The sequence below is a fragment of the Solea senegalensis genome, linkage group LG3, assembly GCF_019176455.1.
Source record: "Solea senegalensis isolate Sse05_10M linkage group LG3, IFAPA_SoseM_1, whole genome shotgun sequence".
NCBI classification, from domain to species: Eukaryota; Metazoa; Chordata; class Actinopteri; order Pleuronectiformes; family Soleidae; genus Solea; species Solea senegalensis.
This window is the reverse complement of record NC_058023.1, coordinates 18883683-18902794: the sequence shown is the minus strand read 5'-3', so window position 1 is coordinate 18902794 and position 19112 is coordinate 18883683. Positions and strand designations below refer to the sequence as shown.

At 38.9% G+C, this 19112-nt stretch overlaps 1 protein-coding gene across 2 annotated transcripts; it reads left to right on the top strand.

Annotated features, from left to right (window-relative positions):
* Nucleotides 1–648: 648 nt before the first annotated feature.
* sult4a1 (sulfotransferase family 4A, member 1) lies at nt 649–18881 on the top strand. 2 transcript variants are annotated; one of them, XM_044022564.1, is made up of 8 exons: nt 649–982; nt 5352–5482; nt 7594–7674; nt 8855–8981; nt 9061–9155; nt 11162–11300; nt 14100–14157; nt 15797–15857. In XM_044022564.1, the coding sequence occupies exons 1-7, from the start codon at nt 814–816 to the stop codon at nt 14129–14131; spliced, it is 774 nt and encodes a 257-aa protein (XP_043878499.1). In that variant the 5' UTR covers nt 649–813; the 3' UTR covers nt 14132–14157; nt 15797–15857. The 2 variants fall into 2 exon arrangements, with proteins under 2 accessions (XP_043878499.1, XP_043878498.1); XM_044022563.1 differs by lacking the exon at nt 14100–14157 and having other exon boundaries at nt 651–982; nt 15797–18881.
* The last annotated feature ends 231 nt before the right edge of the window (nt 18882–19112 follow it).

The window sequence follows — 19112 nt, the reverse complement described above, 5'->3', positions numbered from 1 at the left end:
CACTGCATGTTTTCTCTCTTGTGCACTACTGTGCTGAGTGTGCTCCAGGGCAAGACATTCTTGAGAGAAAAGAGTAAAATTACTTTTTTCTGTCTTTCTGTTGATGATATTTCCCCCCTCAGATTCCTAAAGAAGCTTTATCATGAAAAGCAACAGTGTTGTGGTGTTTCCAAAGGTTGGGCCACAGTCACCCTCATAATAAATTATCTTTAGACACCGAGTGGCTTGTTACAGGTAATTAAATAGCTTATCATTGAAGCTGGGGCAGATAAATTTTTGTGTTGTTTTTATTTATTATTCATTTAGTTTGGTTTACTGGATAATATTTTGAATATTTGTGGATGTATTTTGGTGTTTGTTTAATATTTTTCACAACATCTGTATCATGTGTTGCCATCATCCTCACACTGGAAAATAAGTTATTCTATAACGTTTGTGTGATATTATTATTATTATATTATATTATTATAACTGTTTTTCTTTTTTATGCAAATATATGTCTAATACACAGACACACATTATAATTATATACAACATATCAACGATAATGTGGGAAGCGTCCTCGCCCCCGTGAGAGTGGTCCTGATGCTGCGCCTCGTGCGCGCGCATTACATCACTTATCCCCCTTGTGATTGGCTGCGTGGGTCAACTCGCCCTCCCGCAGCTCGACATCCACCTCAAGACGCAGTGTTTTCCAATCATTCCCATCGTCATCGCCGCCCTCTTTCATTAAAACAGAGACCAGTCCCCCCCCACCCCCCCTCCCGCGTGTTCGCGGTTTCTTGTGCCTGCACTGGCGGCTCGTTTTGGACGATGGCCGAGAGCGAGGCAGACACGCCGAGTACGCCGATCGAGTTTGAGAGCAAATACTTCGAGTTTGATGGAGTGCGGCTGCCGCCCTTCTGCAGGGGGAAGATGGAGGAGATCGCCAGTTTCTCCCTCAGAAGTAGCGACATATGGATTGTCACGTACCCGAAGTCAGGTAAACAAACAAGTATCTCTCTCTCTCTCTCTCTCTCCCTCCCTGTGTGTGACGTCACTGAATGGTTTCTCTGTCCTGTGTTGTGTGGTTTCATGATCAAACTTTCAAACTATAAATAAAACAGAGTGACCAATAGTAAACAGCCTCTGTCAGCTATTTAAAGTCCATTACATAAGGTAGAGTTTAGTCATCATCATCATCTATATGAGTCATTCATGATAATCACAGTCATTTAATAATGTCTGTGATAAGGCCTGTGTGTGTGTGTGCTTGTACTTGTACTTGTTACCTCTTATGGTCCATTTATACTCTGTTTTATTCTGTTTTACGTCCCAAACATTATCCCTGTCACTACCTTTTGCCTTGGTATGGACGTTACACAATATTTCCTCTAGACCAGGGGTCTTCCACGTTTTACAGGCCAAGGACCCCCAAACTGATGGAGAGATGAAGCAGGGACCCCTTACGTACAGTATATTGCATGAAATTGTTTTTATATCAAACTGGGCCTAGTGCCATGTATAAAAAACGGAGACAACCTTGATATTGTGCATTCAATACTAAGCTATTTAAACCACGCAGGTTCATATATTCATGTTTTTATTTTTAAAATGAACAAGGTATAGTGAGTAGGATGGCCGTTTATAAACATATAAATGGCAGTACTTCCACAGACTCCCTGTTGCAGACCTCTGGTCTAGAGTGCCAAGTGCCAAATTGCAGGCATCAACACACATGGGGACAATTGATACTAAATACACAGAAACAATGGTAGTGGTAGAGCAAGTTATCCTTCAAATTGAAGGTTGAGGGTTTGATTCCTGGCTCCACAAGTCTACATGCCTATATGTCCTTGGGCAAGATATAAGCTCCTGTGCCGGCAGCTTCTGACATAAACAGGACCAGTAGTCAAGTAGTGGAGACCAAAACTGGTTAAACTTAGGACTAAGATTTGAATTGTGGTTATGGTTAAGTACTGCTTAAGGTTAAGGTTTTTGATAGTACTCTGATTAGGTTGTTCATATGAATGGGAGTCAATGCAAGTCTTAAAATCATGTTGTGGGGACTTAATTATGTTTGCAGTCACATTATGGGTACCAGTCATCCTTATGGAGACAAAAATGTCCCCTTAACGTAAACTGTTATATTTTAAGGTGAAGACAACCCTTAGATTAAGGTTAGGTTATAGGGTTAGGCCGATAGTAGGGTTTGAGTAAGACTCAAGGAAATCAATTAGGTTAGCAGGTTAGTGAAATGTCCTCCGATGTCAATGAAATCATAATCTTTATGTGTGTATGTGTGGTTTCAGCCAAAACCAAGTCAGATAAAGTATTAATTAATACATGTGTGGCTATAATATAGTTAGCCAAAGATGTCCACCACAACCATGGAAGATGGACAATTAATGTTTTCATCCAGCCTGGAGTGTGTTTGCTGCTGCAGGTCTGTTGCGGGTGCAATGTTAGTAGAGTCTTTTTGCATGCAGGTATCACTTATTGCATCTATTGCACCTATTGTCACTTCCTTTTTTAATCGTGGTTGGCAAACTGTGCATTGCTATGTGGTCAACATGTTGCACAATATTCATTTCCCATCATCTGGAGGAAGTTCCCTTACTCTGAGCTTGTTCAGATGGGTCTAAGCCTGGTTAGACTGCATCTCAAATGTCATTTGAGATTGAGCATGAGTCTGGAAAGGGTGTAGTCACCTTCCATATTCAAGAAGCGGTACCAATAGATGTAGATTAAAATTAAATTTACTGTTGGGGATGTTTGAAATCTACTGTTCAGATTTTCCTCAGTGACATAAACTTACAAAATGAGGCAGCAGTAGACCATGAGAACATGTTAAGATATTGTAGTCTTAATAAATCTCTCTCTGAGATATCTATTTCATTATTTTTTTGAGAGATTTATTGGGCTACTTTGGGCTGGAGACGCTAAACCTTTTTTTTTTTTTAACACAAACTGGTGTCACAGTCTCCTGTGAGAAAACACACAGTTAAAACTCTGCTTAAGCCAGCATTTCGCTTTTTATTATCAAACTGTTGTTATATTACGACTTCATTCTTCAAATGTGTGAAAGTAGAATGCCTTTAAGCAAACTAAAGCATAACACCATATGGTTATTGAACTGCCCTAGAGTCACACACCCCGTCTCTTATTTCACTAAGAGATATGTTGAGTGAGGCATGGTCTGTTATCAAGGCGATTATTCTCTGGCTCAGAATCATTGACATACTGGAGCTAAAAATACAGAGCACATCAGTCTGGACACAGACATCAAGAACATTTGTTCTCTGAGGTTTAGCAGAGCAGGAAATGTAACGTTCCCTCACATTTGTTGACAAATATTTAATAAGGATGCAGGATAGTATTGGCATGATATTAGTATCGGTTGATATTGGCATTCAAATTAAAAGTATTAGGGTTGGTTAGGGTTACCCCAAGCCTAAATCTAACCCAGCAAACATGACAAGATCCCACGATATGACTAAGACTAAAACATTAGGCGGAATAGACTTCTTACTCCTTGACGTCTATGCTTGCACCCTCTACATGTATTATTTTTTGTGTTTATTTATTTTGCACTATAACGAAAATGTATATCTACATCTACTGAGACTTGAGTATGGAAAATATGTTAATTTTACTACAGAAGAGAATAAATCACCTTTGCAGTTGGGCTCATGGAAAAAAGTTACTGGCCCAAGCACTCTCGATATATAGAATATCAAAAAGTCCCTAATATTAAACACACAGTTACAGCACATACAGTTGCTGCATTATCCCTGCATATATCTTTCTCTTTAGTTTTTCTCGACAACAACATGCATGCCCAGAAAGCTGCTGGCTTTTATTTATATATATATATATATATATATATATATATATATATATATATATATATATATACACATATATGTATGGGGAGGGTTGTGTCAGGGCGTAAAACCTTTGCCAAATCAAAAATGTGGATCAGTGAAAACAGGAGGCAGATGATCCACTGTGGTGACCCGTACAGGGATTAAAACAGGCAAAAGCTAAAACTAAACCTACTACACTGCCAAAATATAAACAAGCAAATTGGGAAATTGGTCTTGTTTTTTCCCTAAAAAGAAAATTGATATTATAAAAAGAGTATAAAAATGGTCCGATTTACAGTATTCCAGTAAGCAAAACTTGCTTAACCCTTATAATTCTGTCAAGATATGGGGGATATCTTGACAGAATGAGAAGGGGATGTTCTCATGCAACATATAAAACTAACCAAGGCTGTAGTTGTTTTTTTCTTTTGCATCTGTCGTTACTAAGCAACCAGGAGCTGCTGAGACGACTGAAGTTGCTGCAGCTTCAAAAAAATGAAATATATTCATGGAGGCAATGGCATAACTATAGGCAGGTGCACCGGGGCCCATGTGGGACATAGATTATTAGCTGTGAGCTAGAAGTAAGTAAGTGTTTCAAGTAAGCCAAACTATAAAGTGCTAGTCATAGGTGCGATGTACAAGTAAATGCTTACCTTTTTTCTTTTTTTTTTTTGTCATCGTCGTTATCATTTCCCCCACAGGAATCATAACCAGTAAGCATAATCACTAGCAGTGGGATGCTCTCTAGGGGTGCACTGGTGCTAATCAGCCGATCATGCATGTCATCAGCAAATAAGATGATATCAGCCAGTCCACTGCTGCTTCAGAGTGAGAGCTGTGACCAACAGACTCATAGTGGTTGGTATCATTGGTCATATTTTAATGAAGTTGCCTGGAAAGTCTGGAAAAGCTACATTCTAAATGCTCCAATACCACCTCCTTGAGATTGAGAAAGAGTGCATGTGCTTACATTCTGGTACTACATAATAGGGGTGGGTCAAAATATTGATTTGGTGATTTCGATGTCCTTCCTTGTGAAATACGATAATTGATATTCCTTGGCAAAAGTCAAATGCCCAAATGAATAAGGGACTTGGACAGAAGTTACCTGACCAGACAAGAGCGAGTTTACAGCAGGATAATCGTGCAGAAAGCTACATTAAGAGATGCTCCATCCACATTCAATGTATGGCTATATGATTGTCTTGCAGTATTTTGTTATAATATTATCACATAATTGTTATATTGTGATATTATTGGTATTGTGGACAATGTATCGTGATTCCCAGATCAGCAAGAAAATCTGCTGATCCGATTAGAGACGATCTGATCTTTTTGCATGTCATACCTGACTAGCTCTCATGATTTCACAAACCTGAAAACAACATGTTGAAGCAATGTCTTTTCTACAGAAGAAATCGTATAATTTGTGAAGTGTACTTTCTTTCTTTCCTTCATCCCAATGTTCTCGCTGTCCTCTGCTCTCTCCTCTCCATGTAGGCACCAGTCTGCTGCAGGAGGTTGTGTATTTAGTGAGCCAGGGAGCAGATCCAGATGAGATCGGCCTTATGAACATTGATGAACAGCTGCCTGTTTTAGAATACCCACAACCTGGCCTGGATATTATACAGGTACAGTACTGTAGCTAAGTGCAGATTAGCATTTAGTCATTTACTATCTATCAAAATGACTTTGGGATTTGTAGCATCTCAGAGAAACAACGTGTGACAATTGTAGCGTTTTCTTTGATTGTGGAAAATTACTGACATTATCAGAAATGTAGGATGACCATCGCACAGTGTGTGTGCTGCTGTGATCGACATTTTACAGAATAGTCAATAAAATGCAATATGAAGTGACATAGGGCTGCAACTAATGATGAATTTAGCAATTGTTTGGTCCATAAAATGTCAAACCTGTAAATGATGTTCTTAAATGTCAGAAAACCAAAATGAATCAGTTTTAATGATTTCCCTCAATTAATCGAGAAATTGTTCCAGACCTAAAATGACATTAATCAGCGTGACACCATCACACACATAAACAACATATGCAGAAGTTGTATGATTTATCTTCTTTGGTTTACCATTGACACAAGCTAATGATGTAGCTAACTTGAATAGCAGCTGATGATGCATTTGATGATATGCAACTTGTACCACAGCTGATGATTTATCCAACTAAAATGTAGTGTATAAGCAGTGTTGCCACCTCCTCAGTAAAGAAAATAGCTATTGGCTGTGCTAAAAGTTGCTAGAAGTTGCTAAATGACGAGACGATGCTGCTGGCACACCCTCGAACGCTCTCCATTTCTACAACTTACCCGCAGCACTCAACACTCCATGCCTCTGCCTCGGCTTGCCCGTGTACCAAAAAACCTTCCCTGGGTTACTGGCAAGGCTTAAAGCCTATTTATGCTCCATTTCATCCGTTTGACATCCGTCCGTCTGTCTCAAACATTCGCTACGTCACTACCCTACGGGCCTCGTTTTTGGTCGTTACACCATGGACCAAATGGGGTGGATTTTTCCAGTTAACCGCTACAAACCTAAAATGTATTTTAAAATAAAATGCCAAATAAGCACTGTATCAAAAATAAACTACAAAATACAGCATGTATCAAAATAAAATACTATATTTGGTGGTGGACTATAGAGATGTCAATCTACGGTGCTGCTGTTGCAGCAGACAGGAGTAAATGAATTTGTGGAACACAACCCCTGGATGAGATGAAGGGAATTGGGCGGGTTGCCGATACATTGTTAGAATTAGAATTTTTATTTTTTTAATCCCCTTAGGGAAATCCTAGAATTAGGAGCGGTGGGCTGCCACACCGAGTAGTGCCCGGGGAGCATTGGGGGTTGATCAGGGGTCCTTTTTGGCAAAGTGGGGATTAGAACTAGTGACCCTCTGGTTACAAGTCAAGTTCCCTTTCCACTTGGCCACGGGCAGCTCAAAATTGGATACTCTAAATTGACCCCAGCCTCTGGGCTACATCCAGTGAAATCTTAGAGCTGGTGTTGTGCCAAAAAGTGCCTATATGCTATACCAAAAAGTCGGATTTAATTTGAATTGTTATAGTACTATAACAATTCAAATCAGCCCAATTGTTACTATTAAAACGTACTATAGGGCATTTAGATTAAGATTTGAAATCTGAATGTTGCTTTCCAAAAACACGCCTTTTAAAAATCACAAATTAGCAATCCCAAGGACTAAGCGGGGTTGATTTAAAATCTGACCCCATGCCAAACCCTCCCTTTAGATCGTTTTAAACTAAATTGTAGCCCTATTGCACTGTCAAATATGTAATGGGAAAACAAATGTAATCCGTCTAGATGCTGGTAAGATTAAAACAACAACATGGCGGTTCCAAATAACAAGTTCAAAAGTATAACTCTGCTCAAAACAGACTGGATTGTCCTGGATCTGGAAATGTGTACCTGTTATATGAGGCACTCGTCTGACAGACACTTAAACAGGGCCAGCATGTTCCTTGAGAGAAACTTTGTCTCATTTTCCAAGAATTGCAGGTACATTTCATGTGTACATTAGTCTTTTATCAGATAAGATGAGATAAGACTCCTTGTAAACCTAGAAACTCCATTCTGGACTGTCAGATACGAGAGGATAAGATGAGACACAGTGACACCATACATTTCTGCTGGACTGATAAAACAATATATACTCTATATACATTAACGTATTGTTCACTTTGTTTTTTTCCTTTTCCTCCACACAGGAGCTGACTTCTCCTCGTCTGATCAAAAGCCACCTTCCCTACCGATTCCTGCCCACAGCCATGCACAATGGAGAGGCCAAGGTTAGCACAAGTCTGGACAGTACCACACACACTGAACTGTAGCCTGCAGTAGATATTCACACAGTAAACTGATGGGGTAACCCAGAATTATTTTTTAATATGCAATTACATAAAGTTATTGCAGGTTGGCACACTGGATCTGTAGTTTTAAACTAACATTAACAATGTCCCCACAAACATCTAACACAAACATCTCAGCTCTATAGCTGTAATTTTTAATTAAGGATTTGTATCATTTATACTGTCGTCGGTCTCTACCACCAATAGTAGAGTTGACTTGTTCACAACGTTAATAAATAACTGCACACGTATACAATACAGACGTAAAGAGTCCACCATGGATGTTTGCCAGTGCATTAATTAAGTCATATTACATTTTTCTGTTGCACATCATTGCTTGGTAATGTCATGGTAAGAGGACCATTTAGTAGCTGGATGATACTGCAACAAATGGTGGTGAGGTGAGTCTGGCCTACAGTCTAGTCACATTACTCACTAGTGATTCACGCGACAACATCATTTGTGCTGACTCGCCTTACTCGTGTGAGTAATGTGACAAAGCGCAACAGTAAAACTACCTGGAGACATCTTCATCTATCTGATAATCTTCTTACTCTTGGGCACAGTTAGGACATCACAGTAAAAGTGTGTGCATTAGATACTGAAAGCCCTGTTGCCAAAGTTTTGCCTGCAGGTGCGGGGGATGGAGAGGAGACCAAGGTCAGCAGACCGCAGGTTCCGGGAGGAACGGTGTACATTACTTAATTAAAAGTATATGACATTTACTGTAGTTAATTATCAAAAGTGATTTTCTGATACAAAATGTATGTATGCGCTACTTAAGTGTTGGGAGTAAAAGTATCAAAAAAGTTAGCAACAGTAGCTCAGTGGTAGAGTGAGTCATTCAACTTATGGTTAGTAATGAAAGTGAGAGTGAATAGGCCAATGAATGGTTAAACTGTAGTGTAAAGCAGCTTTGCGTGGTCATCAAGACTAGGGAAGCGCCAATTTACCAAGTCTTCTTTTGATTTTATTTGGTATTAACAAATAACAAAGATAGTAAGGGGAAATGTAATGGTGTAAAAGTACACAATTTAAAAAGTAAAAGTTGCTAGAAATATAAATAACAAAGTAAAGTACAGATACGTGAATTTTGTACTTGCATGTTGTGGTCTTCTAGGTGATCTACATGGCTCGTAACCCTAAGGACCTGGTGGTGTCCTACTACCAGTTCCACTGCTCTCTCAGGACCATGCGCTACCGTGGAAGCTTCCAGGAGTTCTGTCGTCGCTTCATGAATGACAAGCGTAGGTATTTACGGGACTGGAGAACCTTCCAGTTCTATTGTCTGCTCATCCAGTTTCTCTCTCTTTTTCTCTGTCACAGTGGGGTATGGTTCATGGTTTGAACATGTTCAGGAGTTTTGGGAGCATCGTATGGACTCCAATGTCCTCTTCTTGAAATATGAAGACATGTACAAGGTAAAGCCATCACTTCAGCCTCTGTCTTTTTATTTATTATCCAGAAGAACTGCTCTACCGTTCTATGTGGGTGTCTGTGTGTTTCTGTGTGCATGGACTGTGCTGCTCCTCTGTCTAAGTTACTATTTAACCTCTGTTTATACAGTATACTGAACATAACGTACATGCTCTTTACCCTCAACATGTAAAGACCAACTCACACGTACGCATCACTTGAAGGTTTGACAGTGTGCATACCTGATGCTTGGCGCTGGCTACATGAAGTTATGCCAGGATTTGTAGCAAAGAGTTGCACATGTTGCTAAAGCAGTGGTGTCCTCCATGACCACCGTTGATAGGTGCACTTGAGAACATCGAGAATTCCACTAGCGGGGGAGATTGGCCTTGAGCTTAAACTCATAAACATAATGTGATTGGAATATTTGCATAGTGTGATTTAATCGACTGGTACTACTGCTGCTGCTTGGAAAGTTGAACATTTTTCAACTGTTACTGCATACAACAGGGGCAAAACAAATCAGTGGATCCAAGAACAGTTTGGTAATGCTTGGGAGAAAAAAAAACAGATGGAGTCAGAATCTACTCAAAAAAGCTTCCACTTGAAGAATAAATGATCTTCTTGAGACCAACATATACACTTTTTATGAAGATATTCTGAAAATCTCCAAAACTTCTTGTGGAAAATAATGTTATTAGTTTCTAACATAATATTTATTAATCAGTACAGTATTTCCGTTATTTGACAAAGCATTATGGTATATTAAAAATAAATACATACTTATAGATAGTAGATAGTAGCAGTACTTTGCTGTCAAATTCAATTCAACAACTTTATTTATCCCCGCAGGGCAATTCAAAGATCATACACACAAGAAAACACCCTATCATGTCATTTATCTATAGAAGTGGCCTATTGAATTTTCACATTGATTCCCCCCATCACTCAATGTACACTTGTGGTCTAGAACATTCCTGTGTAAAAGTGTCAGTCAAAGGGAATCTCATCCAGTCAATATTTAGTGTTTGCTTTGCCAAAGGTCTCGCCTTCAACATTATCAGCTCACAATGAGGCTCAGACATCCTCTCTCCTGTAGAGAGGCTCACATTTCTTTCATTTAGTGGGCCTCACACTGTTTTTGCTATCACTATTCACTCTATACAATTTGAACTTTTAAGGTATTTAAAGCAGTAAATCATCGCTTTTTGCGAACGTTTTAAATCCATCTTCAAGTTGGATGTGGAGGCTCATAGTGGCTAGCCAGGATAAAAAGTAGGCTCTGCAAGATTACTGAGTCTCAGCTGCAATGGTCAAAGTGCCTATATATGCCAGGAAGGGCTGCCAGGTTTGCTGAAAGTCCTGCAAAGACCCTCTAAGGGAGAATCTGATCCTCTCAAATGCAACACACCGTAAGATTTCTTGGATCCATGCATTGTGCGTGGGTGGGGAAGAATGAGTCCATTTAAAGAGAATAGGCTTCCTGGTGAGAAGAGTGGTAAAGGAGATGGCCTGTTGAGAGGATTTAGACCAATTAGACGCAGGAGGAAGTCCAAGAAGGGCAGTAAGGGGGCCTGGGTCCATCATTTTACCTATATATAATATATATATTACCTAATATTTATGTATATATATATATATATATATATATATATATATATATATACATTTTGAGATGTGCATTATGAAATAATTCATTCTCAAGCTAAAATTACTTTTATTTTGAAAGCCAGATGCCAGCGTCAGCTTGCACGCTTTCTGCATGTATGTGCAATGAATGTGGAATACTGAGGTGCTACAGTCACTGTGTGTGAGGCATTCTTTTCACGTTTTAATTTTCATTATATGTCTTTGGATCTCTCAGAGGCTTTGGTATACATTAATAGTAGTTGGATGCTGTTTGAAGAAAATGACTATATAAGAGCACAGTAGGAAAACAGTATTTTGGTATCTGGGTGTGATTCATGCTTTTAAATTCTCTTTATAAAGTCTACTCTCCAACCCCTCACAGGATATGGGGACGTTGGTGGAGCAGTTAGCTCGATTCCTGGGTGTTTCCTGCGACAAGTCTCAGTTGGAGGTAATGGTGGAGAACTGTAACCAGCTCATTGAGCAGTGCTGCAAATCTGAGGCACTGTCCGTCTACAGAGGTGAGTGATACAGCATCTCTAGAACATGGCAGGTTATATAATTTTAAGGAGGTTCTCACATGATGGTTGTTGCTGTGGTCATAAGTAATCAGCTTCTCTCCGACTGGGGCGGCCTCAGGCAAATGCCACACTGTTGCAACACTCCTGCTGTAAAGAACCCATCTGCGCCCTCATTCATGTAACAATGTTGTCACATATTGTACACTCGAACCTCATCTGTCATCAGGTTTGAAACTTTGCTCTTTTTCAGCTATGTGCTGGATGTGACAAGGCATCATTTGCACAGTGTACTGTTGCTGCCCACACACCACCGTCCAGATAAGATAAGATGAAGGCGTAGTAGGATGGTGGTGGGGCTGCAGGTATCATCATGCATGCAGGCTGTAGTCAGTAGTTGGAGACAGGCTCATAAGGTCAATTAAATCAAATGCTACAACTTCATCTGATATTAACTTAATTTCAGTCCTACTTAACTCCAGTATATGGTTATGTTTCTTCGTTTGTTGCTGTTAGCGACAGGAAAACCGTGGCAATCACTTTAGTTTTGTCAGTCGCAGGAACAAAAATACAAGGATGGAAAAACGACTGATTTATTTGTGAACGGTTGTTTGTGGCTTGCTCAGATTCACTCAGCTCACTTGGATAAGTCGTCACCATGCTGTTTTGTTGTCATGGACCCAGAATTTTGTATTGTAATGGATTGGCCACACGTTTGGTATAGTGGTTAGCACTGTTGCTTTTGCAGCAAAAAGACCTTCTGCATGGAGATTGTGTGTTTCCCTGTGTGTGTGTGGGGGTTTACTACAAGTTCTCCAGTTTCTCCCTACAGTCCAAAAACATACAGAGGTTAACTGGACACTTTAAATGAACTGTGAGTTTGACAGTGAATGGTTGTTTGGTGCCAGCAGCCCGTAACCCTCATGTGGAGGATAAAGTGGTAGATAATGAATGTGATAAATTAGATTTTTTTATTCTATGCCATTTTCCACTTCTGTGGTTACTGCACACTCAGTTTTTTAGAGGGTTTACCGTATATGGAAGTGACAAGGATGATCTTTTTTTTACCCTCCTGAAGCAAAATTGGGCGGCAGGTGCCTTTGAACAGGGTCACATTCTCGAACTTTCCTGTGTTTGCTAATTTTCTGGTTTGCATTGAAACTGCACAACATTGACACATGCAATGCAATTCTAGTATCAGTGTTTGAATGAGGAGATTCAATCATTCCTGCATCTCCCTTCTGCCGATTTTGATGAATCATTGTTTGGTGACAGGAACTTTGCATAAAATGTTGAGCCACCTCTCTTTTCCCTTGATTTGATAGTCGTTATTATTTTATTTATCATAATTTATCAATCTTTTTAATTTTTTTTTTTACAACTGCACTCCAGCAAACATTTCATCATGGTACCTTTTAATACTCAAAATATCATATAGTAGTTTTTGTCATGAATCCCCTTATGGAAATGTATTGTAAATTATAACATAATTTTGTAAATAAATATAAAAATAAAAGAATGTACAGGATATTTATTCTGTGTTGCACCCGGCTCTGTCTCTGATAAAGGTGTGCAGAGAACACTGAGTTAGTGTAGGTCATTGACCCCTCAATGAACACTGTTAGTGTGACCTTTAAGTGGGACACGACCTAAGAACAGGAACTTAAACCTCACATGTGACTGAAGTGTTTTGGAGAGAATAACATCAGTGGACAGACCTGGTATTGAACTGCACTGATTGCTGATTGTTGAGTAACCAGGAAACATTAGTTCATCACTAACTGCCAGATTTCAAGAATGTAAACCATTTTACATTTGGAGTGCACTCCCTTTTGAAAAATAATCAAATAAAGATGAAATCCAACCAAAATCATTAATCATCAATTTGAAAAAGGTAAAACTTTCTGACATGACATTTTTTTTAATATAAATATTATGTGTGTATTTTATTTGTGTGTGTAATATGTGTGTAATATGTATTTTAATATAATTTAACATACAGCGCCAAGCAAAATACAAGCTTTGTTGATTTAGAAAGGTTAGCAAAGACTATCCAAGTAAAATTTGACTTTATTAAGAAACAACCAAACTACAGTAAATCCTCTGTACAACAAAATAGCTTCAACAGGCAAAATTCAATATTTAGTGTGAACTTTCGCAAAACTTTCATAAATAATCTTGCAAATGTATGATTGTCAAAATGTCTGTCAAATTGTGTGAGCTTTGACATTTTCAGTGGAATTACATGATTGGAAGTTAATCTTATACATTACCAAGCTTACAATGGGTTAAACTCGTAAAACATTTAGGTGTGAAAGGGCCAGAGCCCCATTATTATATTATTATAAAGACTACGGTACACTAAATTCTTTACTCTTTAATCTTCAGAATCTTGTTTGTTTGTTTTTTTAAATACTGACACATATTTCCTGTATTATCCAGTTGTATTCTAACCAGGAGGTGAATAAATAAGCATATATATGGTATATATATATATATGGCATTGCTAAAACAAGAAATGTTATCATATATTTCACAAGCTTCTAAGGTTTTCTCACACTAAACTTTAGATGATTATTGTGTGGCAACATGTTGCATCAGCACCACGGCCTGCAGTTCCAGTCTGTTTTTGCTTTATGTTTCATTCCAATGTCTCCTTTATTTTTGTTTTGTTACATTATTTCTCTAATTTGCTGTCATTTTTCACTATGGTTTTCCTTGTTCTTGATTTTAATCAGTTTATTTACTGTTTCTGTCATCAGTTTTTTTTTCCCCCCATCTGATGTTTTTCTTTTCTTTTAGTGCATGGAAGTCTGGTGTCTGGTGTGCTTTAGACAATCAGTCTGCTCTGTCTCAGCAGGTGAGTCGCTGCCTCGCCAGGCTGCGTTTGCTCAGACAACATGTGAATAAATAAACAACATAACTCCCAAATACAGTCAAGTTTGAGGGTGCAGATGATAATGAACATGTTTGAAGGGTCTGTATTGCCACAGCTGGATGACCCCTCACCTCCAAGGTTGCTCCCACTGTTTCCTGTAGCAAAGGGAAAGCAGACATGACAGATCTGCTGATCGTCGTAATAATGATGGGTATATTTCAATGAATAAAAGCCTCCATCTGTCAATTAAAATGTGTTATTTTATGACTTTGGTGTTTGAAATCCTTTGATTGAGTTAAAATACGTGACTCAAACTAACAAAACACAACAACAGTTGATCATTAGCGCCTGTGTCCCTGCAAGCTAAAAATGTTGATTTTCTCTATCAAAGGGGATATAAGATAAATATGTACAACAGTGACCATCAGTGTTTAAAATGGGTACTGCAGTCCCAATGCATAACATTCTAGAGCTTGGTTGCGACAGAAGGTTGACGCACAGAAACAAGGAGCTGTTCTTATAACATAGTGTTACACTGTGTTCATACAGATACACAGTCATATGAGGGGCCGCATAGGCCATAATTCCTTTATTACCTCACACATACACAATTTTACCTCACACATACACAATTTTACCTCTCACATACACAATTTTACCTTACACATTCACAATTTTACCTCTCACATACACAATTTTACGCTCACATACACAATTTTACCTTACACATTCACAATTTTGCCTCTCACATACACAAAACACCTCTCACATTCACTATTTTTGGCTCTCACATACACTTTTTTTTAGCTCTCACAAGATTCAAACACTACTGAACTAAGTACTTCCTACCTGCATGAATAATATGAAATACTTTTACTATGTACGCTTTGAATCTTGGACTCCTCACAGTCACTCCCAGCTCTTCAGTGCGGTTTCATTACAATTACCGTAAACGTTAGTAGATTTGCGCACTAGAAAAAAAAGCGTGCGGCTGATTTGACCAGGCAAATGTGAACCACGGCTGGCTTGACAGCATTAAAGCACTGCTGTGCCTACCATCAGTGGCATGTTAGTACTGCTACGACCAGAGGGGAACAGTGACGTGATTTCACCGAAGGCCTTGCGCTCTCACACATACTTTTTTGTACCTTGCATTCACATAAAAACTCTTCACACACACACACACACAAATAGTGTATGTGAGTGCTAAAAAAAATGTACGCAAGAGGTTTGTTTTGTGTATGTGCAAAGTAAAAGAGTGTATGTGAGAGCTAAAATGGTGAATGTGCAAAGTAAAAGAGTGTATGTGAGAGCTAAAATGGTGAATGTGCAAAGTAAAAGAGTGTATGTGAGAGCTAAAAGTGTTTGTGAGAGGTGTGTTTTGTGTATGTGAGAGGTAAAATTTTGTATGTGAGGTAAAAAAGGAATTATGGCCTATGCGGCCCCTCATAATAACTCCTGCTCTGCTCGTCATAGAAAACTACAACAAGCACGTTTTCTGTCACTCTGGGTACGTCATATGGATCGTTGGTCTGATCGGTTGCAGGTCTCAGTCTTTGACGACACATCATGGTCACTTTATGCCTTAATATAATGGTAACTCTGCTCTTTCGCCTCTCAGGTCGTGTGGGTGTGTGGAAGGATGTCTTCACAGTCTCCATGAATGAAAAGTTTGACACGATGTACAGACAGAAGATGGACAAATCTGACCTGACCTTTGACTTCTGTCTGTGAAGAGCTCCTGACTCCGCCCCTCACCTATTTCCCGCCTCCTGTACTCTCCTCCTCCAGTACTTTTGACAGTGTCACACCTCCTGCTATGCTCCTACACGTCTCCGTCAGTCTGTCCATGTGTCGTTTGGATTACAATGCAAGATTTCCCTCAAAGTGCAATCTGTTCATAAGTCACCACAAATCACAGCTTGGAGAAGTGACCAAAATGGATGCGGAATAATCAGGAACTGGATTAAAAATTCTCAATCCATAGTCAAACCAAACCTCTTATAGTCCTTATACATGTATGTTTCCACTGCTATGGATGTGTATCTATATACAGTATATTTGGTATATTGTATGTTGTCACCAGGGTTTGACTGATAAAAAGGTTAAAAAGGCTGATCCCACAACATATCTATATCATAAATATTAGGGATGAGCCATTGCGATACCCAGTATTGGTATTGGTCCAAGAAAAATGTTAAATCCATCAAAACATTCGATATATTGCATGCTTCTCGATGCACAGACTATAAAAATCTATATACAAATCAGCAATAGCATTTTAGCTGAGTCATGTTTTGGGCTATTTATTTCTTCTTCATGGGAGAAGAATATTTGTAACACAGATGGTGAATTATGTCTTTGAAACAGCTTGAAATGCATCAGCACAAAATGACTGCATCAGACTTATATCGGTGTTGCTAGATATTCAAGTTTTACTGGTATCCGATATCGTGCCATCCCTAATTAATATGGAATTATTGACTAGAAAAAAATTCATACATCACATCACATAATTTCTATTGAATAAAACTGATTAAAAAAGTATTTTAGAAGGTATTTTCTGATGAAAGTGATAAAACAGATGAACAAACTCCCCTCCCCCCTGAAATAACCTTAATCTCAATTATGAAACTTAATCTCCTGTTCACATTTCTGTCTTTGGAAATATTTGCATAGGAGGTCATGGAGATAGTTCTACAGACAACATATATTAGTCTTTATTAACAGCTGATATCAGTCAAACTCTGGCACTGAGTGTGTCAGTGGTTGTTTTGTTGCAGCAGTGTTTTCTAAACCAGGTAGACCCACAGAAGAGAAGTGAAGAGATGAAGCTTATCACGCCTAAACCAACCCAGCAGCACAGAGTCTCAGCTGCATGAGTGAAGTGTTATTTTTATTTATTTGTATTAATTTATTTATTATATTCCTTGTATTTATTTGCTTGTAGAGCTGCTGGATTTACAGCCACCACTGAATATGTATAATGTAAGGTTTCATTTTCAAGGACTTTTCAATCCCTAGAATAATAATAAAAAAAAGCATCTCTGTCTCCCCCAAGTGGTGCAATTTAAAAACACAGAGCACATCAGCAGACAGACGTGTGTCAGACAACAGCATTTAGAAATGTTCCTCATCTGAGCACAATAATAGCAAATATTGGGCATACACTGTATATTTATTTACTCATTTATTCATACTTTAACAATTTTTTTTTAAGGCCAAGAGAGCTCCAGACGTCACATGACCTGGTTTCTAAGTGCTATGTTGGCATCGTGAGAGGCATCGGGTTCACCGCACACTTTATATCCACGGAGATTGACCGACTGAATACTGTATATCTGATCCTTGAAATGGAAAGATCGACACCTTGCTAATCTCGATTCAGTGTTTGTAATTGCTCCTTTGTTTCTTCTTTGGTAAAATAATTAGCAATACTGGAGCTACTATGGCGCAATATTTCATAATTGTATATTAACAAACAAAATCTATCGACCATGTTCACTTTTATGACGAAACCAGCCAGAGCCAAAGACATGAGTTGTCTGCCTGATCTACTTGTATGTGTTGACCAGTATATACATGTATATAACCAGGTGAATGGCCTTGTTTTGAGAGATTGACCCTCTCATTTATCAGGGCTTGGGACTGGCACAGTACACTAGATAGTACACTAGATACCCGGGGGATGGGGTTCATTTATTTCAGGTCTCAATCTTGCAGGCCGTCCATTCCAATTGTTTTCATGCGGCCCGACATTTATTCAGATTCATTTTGCATGAAAAATAAATTCTTATTATGAACTATACATTATTCCATGCCAAAACAAATGCTTTCATTATGAACTTTTTCTTCACTTGACTGGCCCCCTCTCGACCAGACTAGATGCTCAGTGGCCCCCAGGTCATTTGAGTTTGAGACCCCTGATATAGTGTGGTACCCGGGCAAGGTACCCGTGCTCAGGGTGTCCATTGACCAAGCGAGGGCTCGAACCAGCAAACCTTCGGTCACAAGCCAAGTTCTCAACCCATATCTGGATTTCCTTTTGCAATTTATCTTTATTAAAAACATTCTTTTTCTCACTTCACAGTATTACAGGACAGTAAAAATAGGTTTGAGATTGCAAAAGCTTTGATGCATTTACACTGTTTTCTCAGCCGACACCCAGTGACACAGTCTACACAAAATAGATGATGGGATCACAGACGAACGGGCCCTTCTTTGTCTGGCTGATAATCTAGCAGGGATGCAAACGCTTCTTTAAAAGGTTTTCATGTCACTACTGATCAGTGAACTGTTGTTAGACATGTCAGGTTGTGTTTGCTGGAGAGGAGAGGACACAGTGTGAACCACGACAAGGATAAATGACTGTGGTGTAGCTGCAGCAGCACGATGTTAACCTCTTCTTCCTCCTCTATTATCACAGTAGTTTCCAGTCCAACAGTCCAGTGTATGTGTGTGTGTGTGTGTGTGTGTGTGCATCTCCCAGACACTCGTGAATGTCTTTATTGTGTGAATGTTAAAGTCAACCTCAGTTTACATTTTTATTCCTTCTTCTCTCTGACTTCATCTGTCCATATCCATATCCACTTGAATGGTGTGTTTGGGCATTTGCACATGCCTTGCTCTGTTTTCTGAGTGCGTCTCATTCTATTTTTCATGCTTTGCTTGCTGGTTTGTTAATAAAGCTCTGTCTTCAGGCCAAATCTGACGAGTCTGTTGTCTTTCATTTACACTATTTTAAAACCCTGTTTGAAACCTCTGTAACAGAGCAATAATTGTGTTTGTAACAAAGTGTCGCTGTCAATATGGAGAATAAGTAAGAGTCAGTTGAATTTAGGTTGTTTCTATCATAAATGTATGTATATGGGGATGTACATATAAAAGCTATGTAAATCCTCTTGCATCCATTTGTAAGTGAGGTTCTGTGCATACAT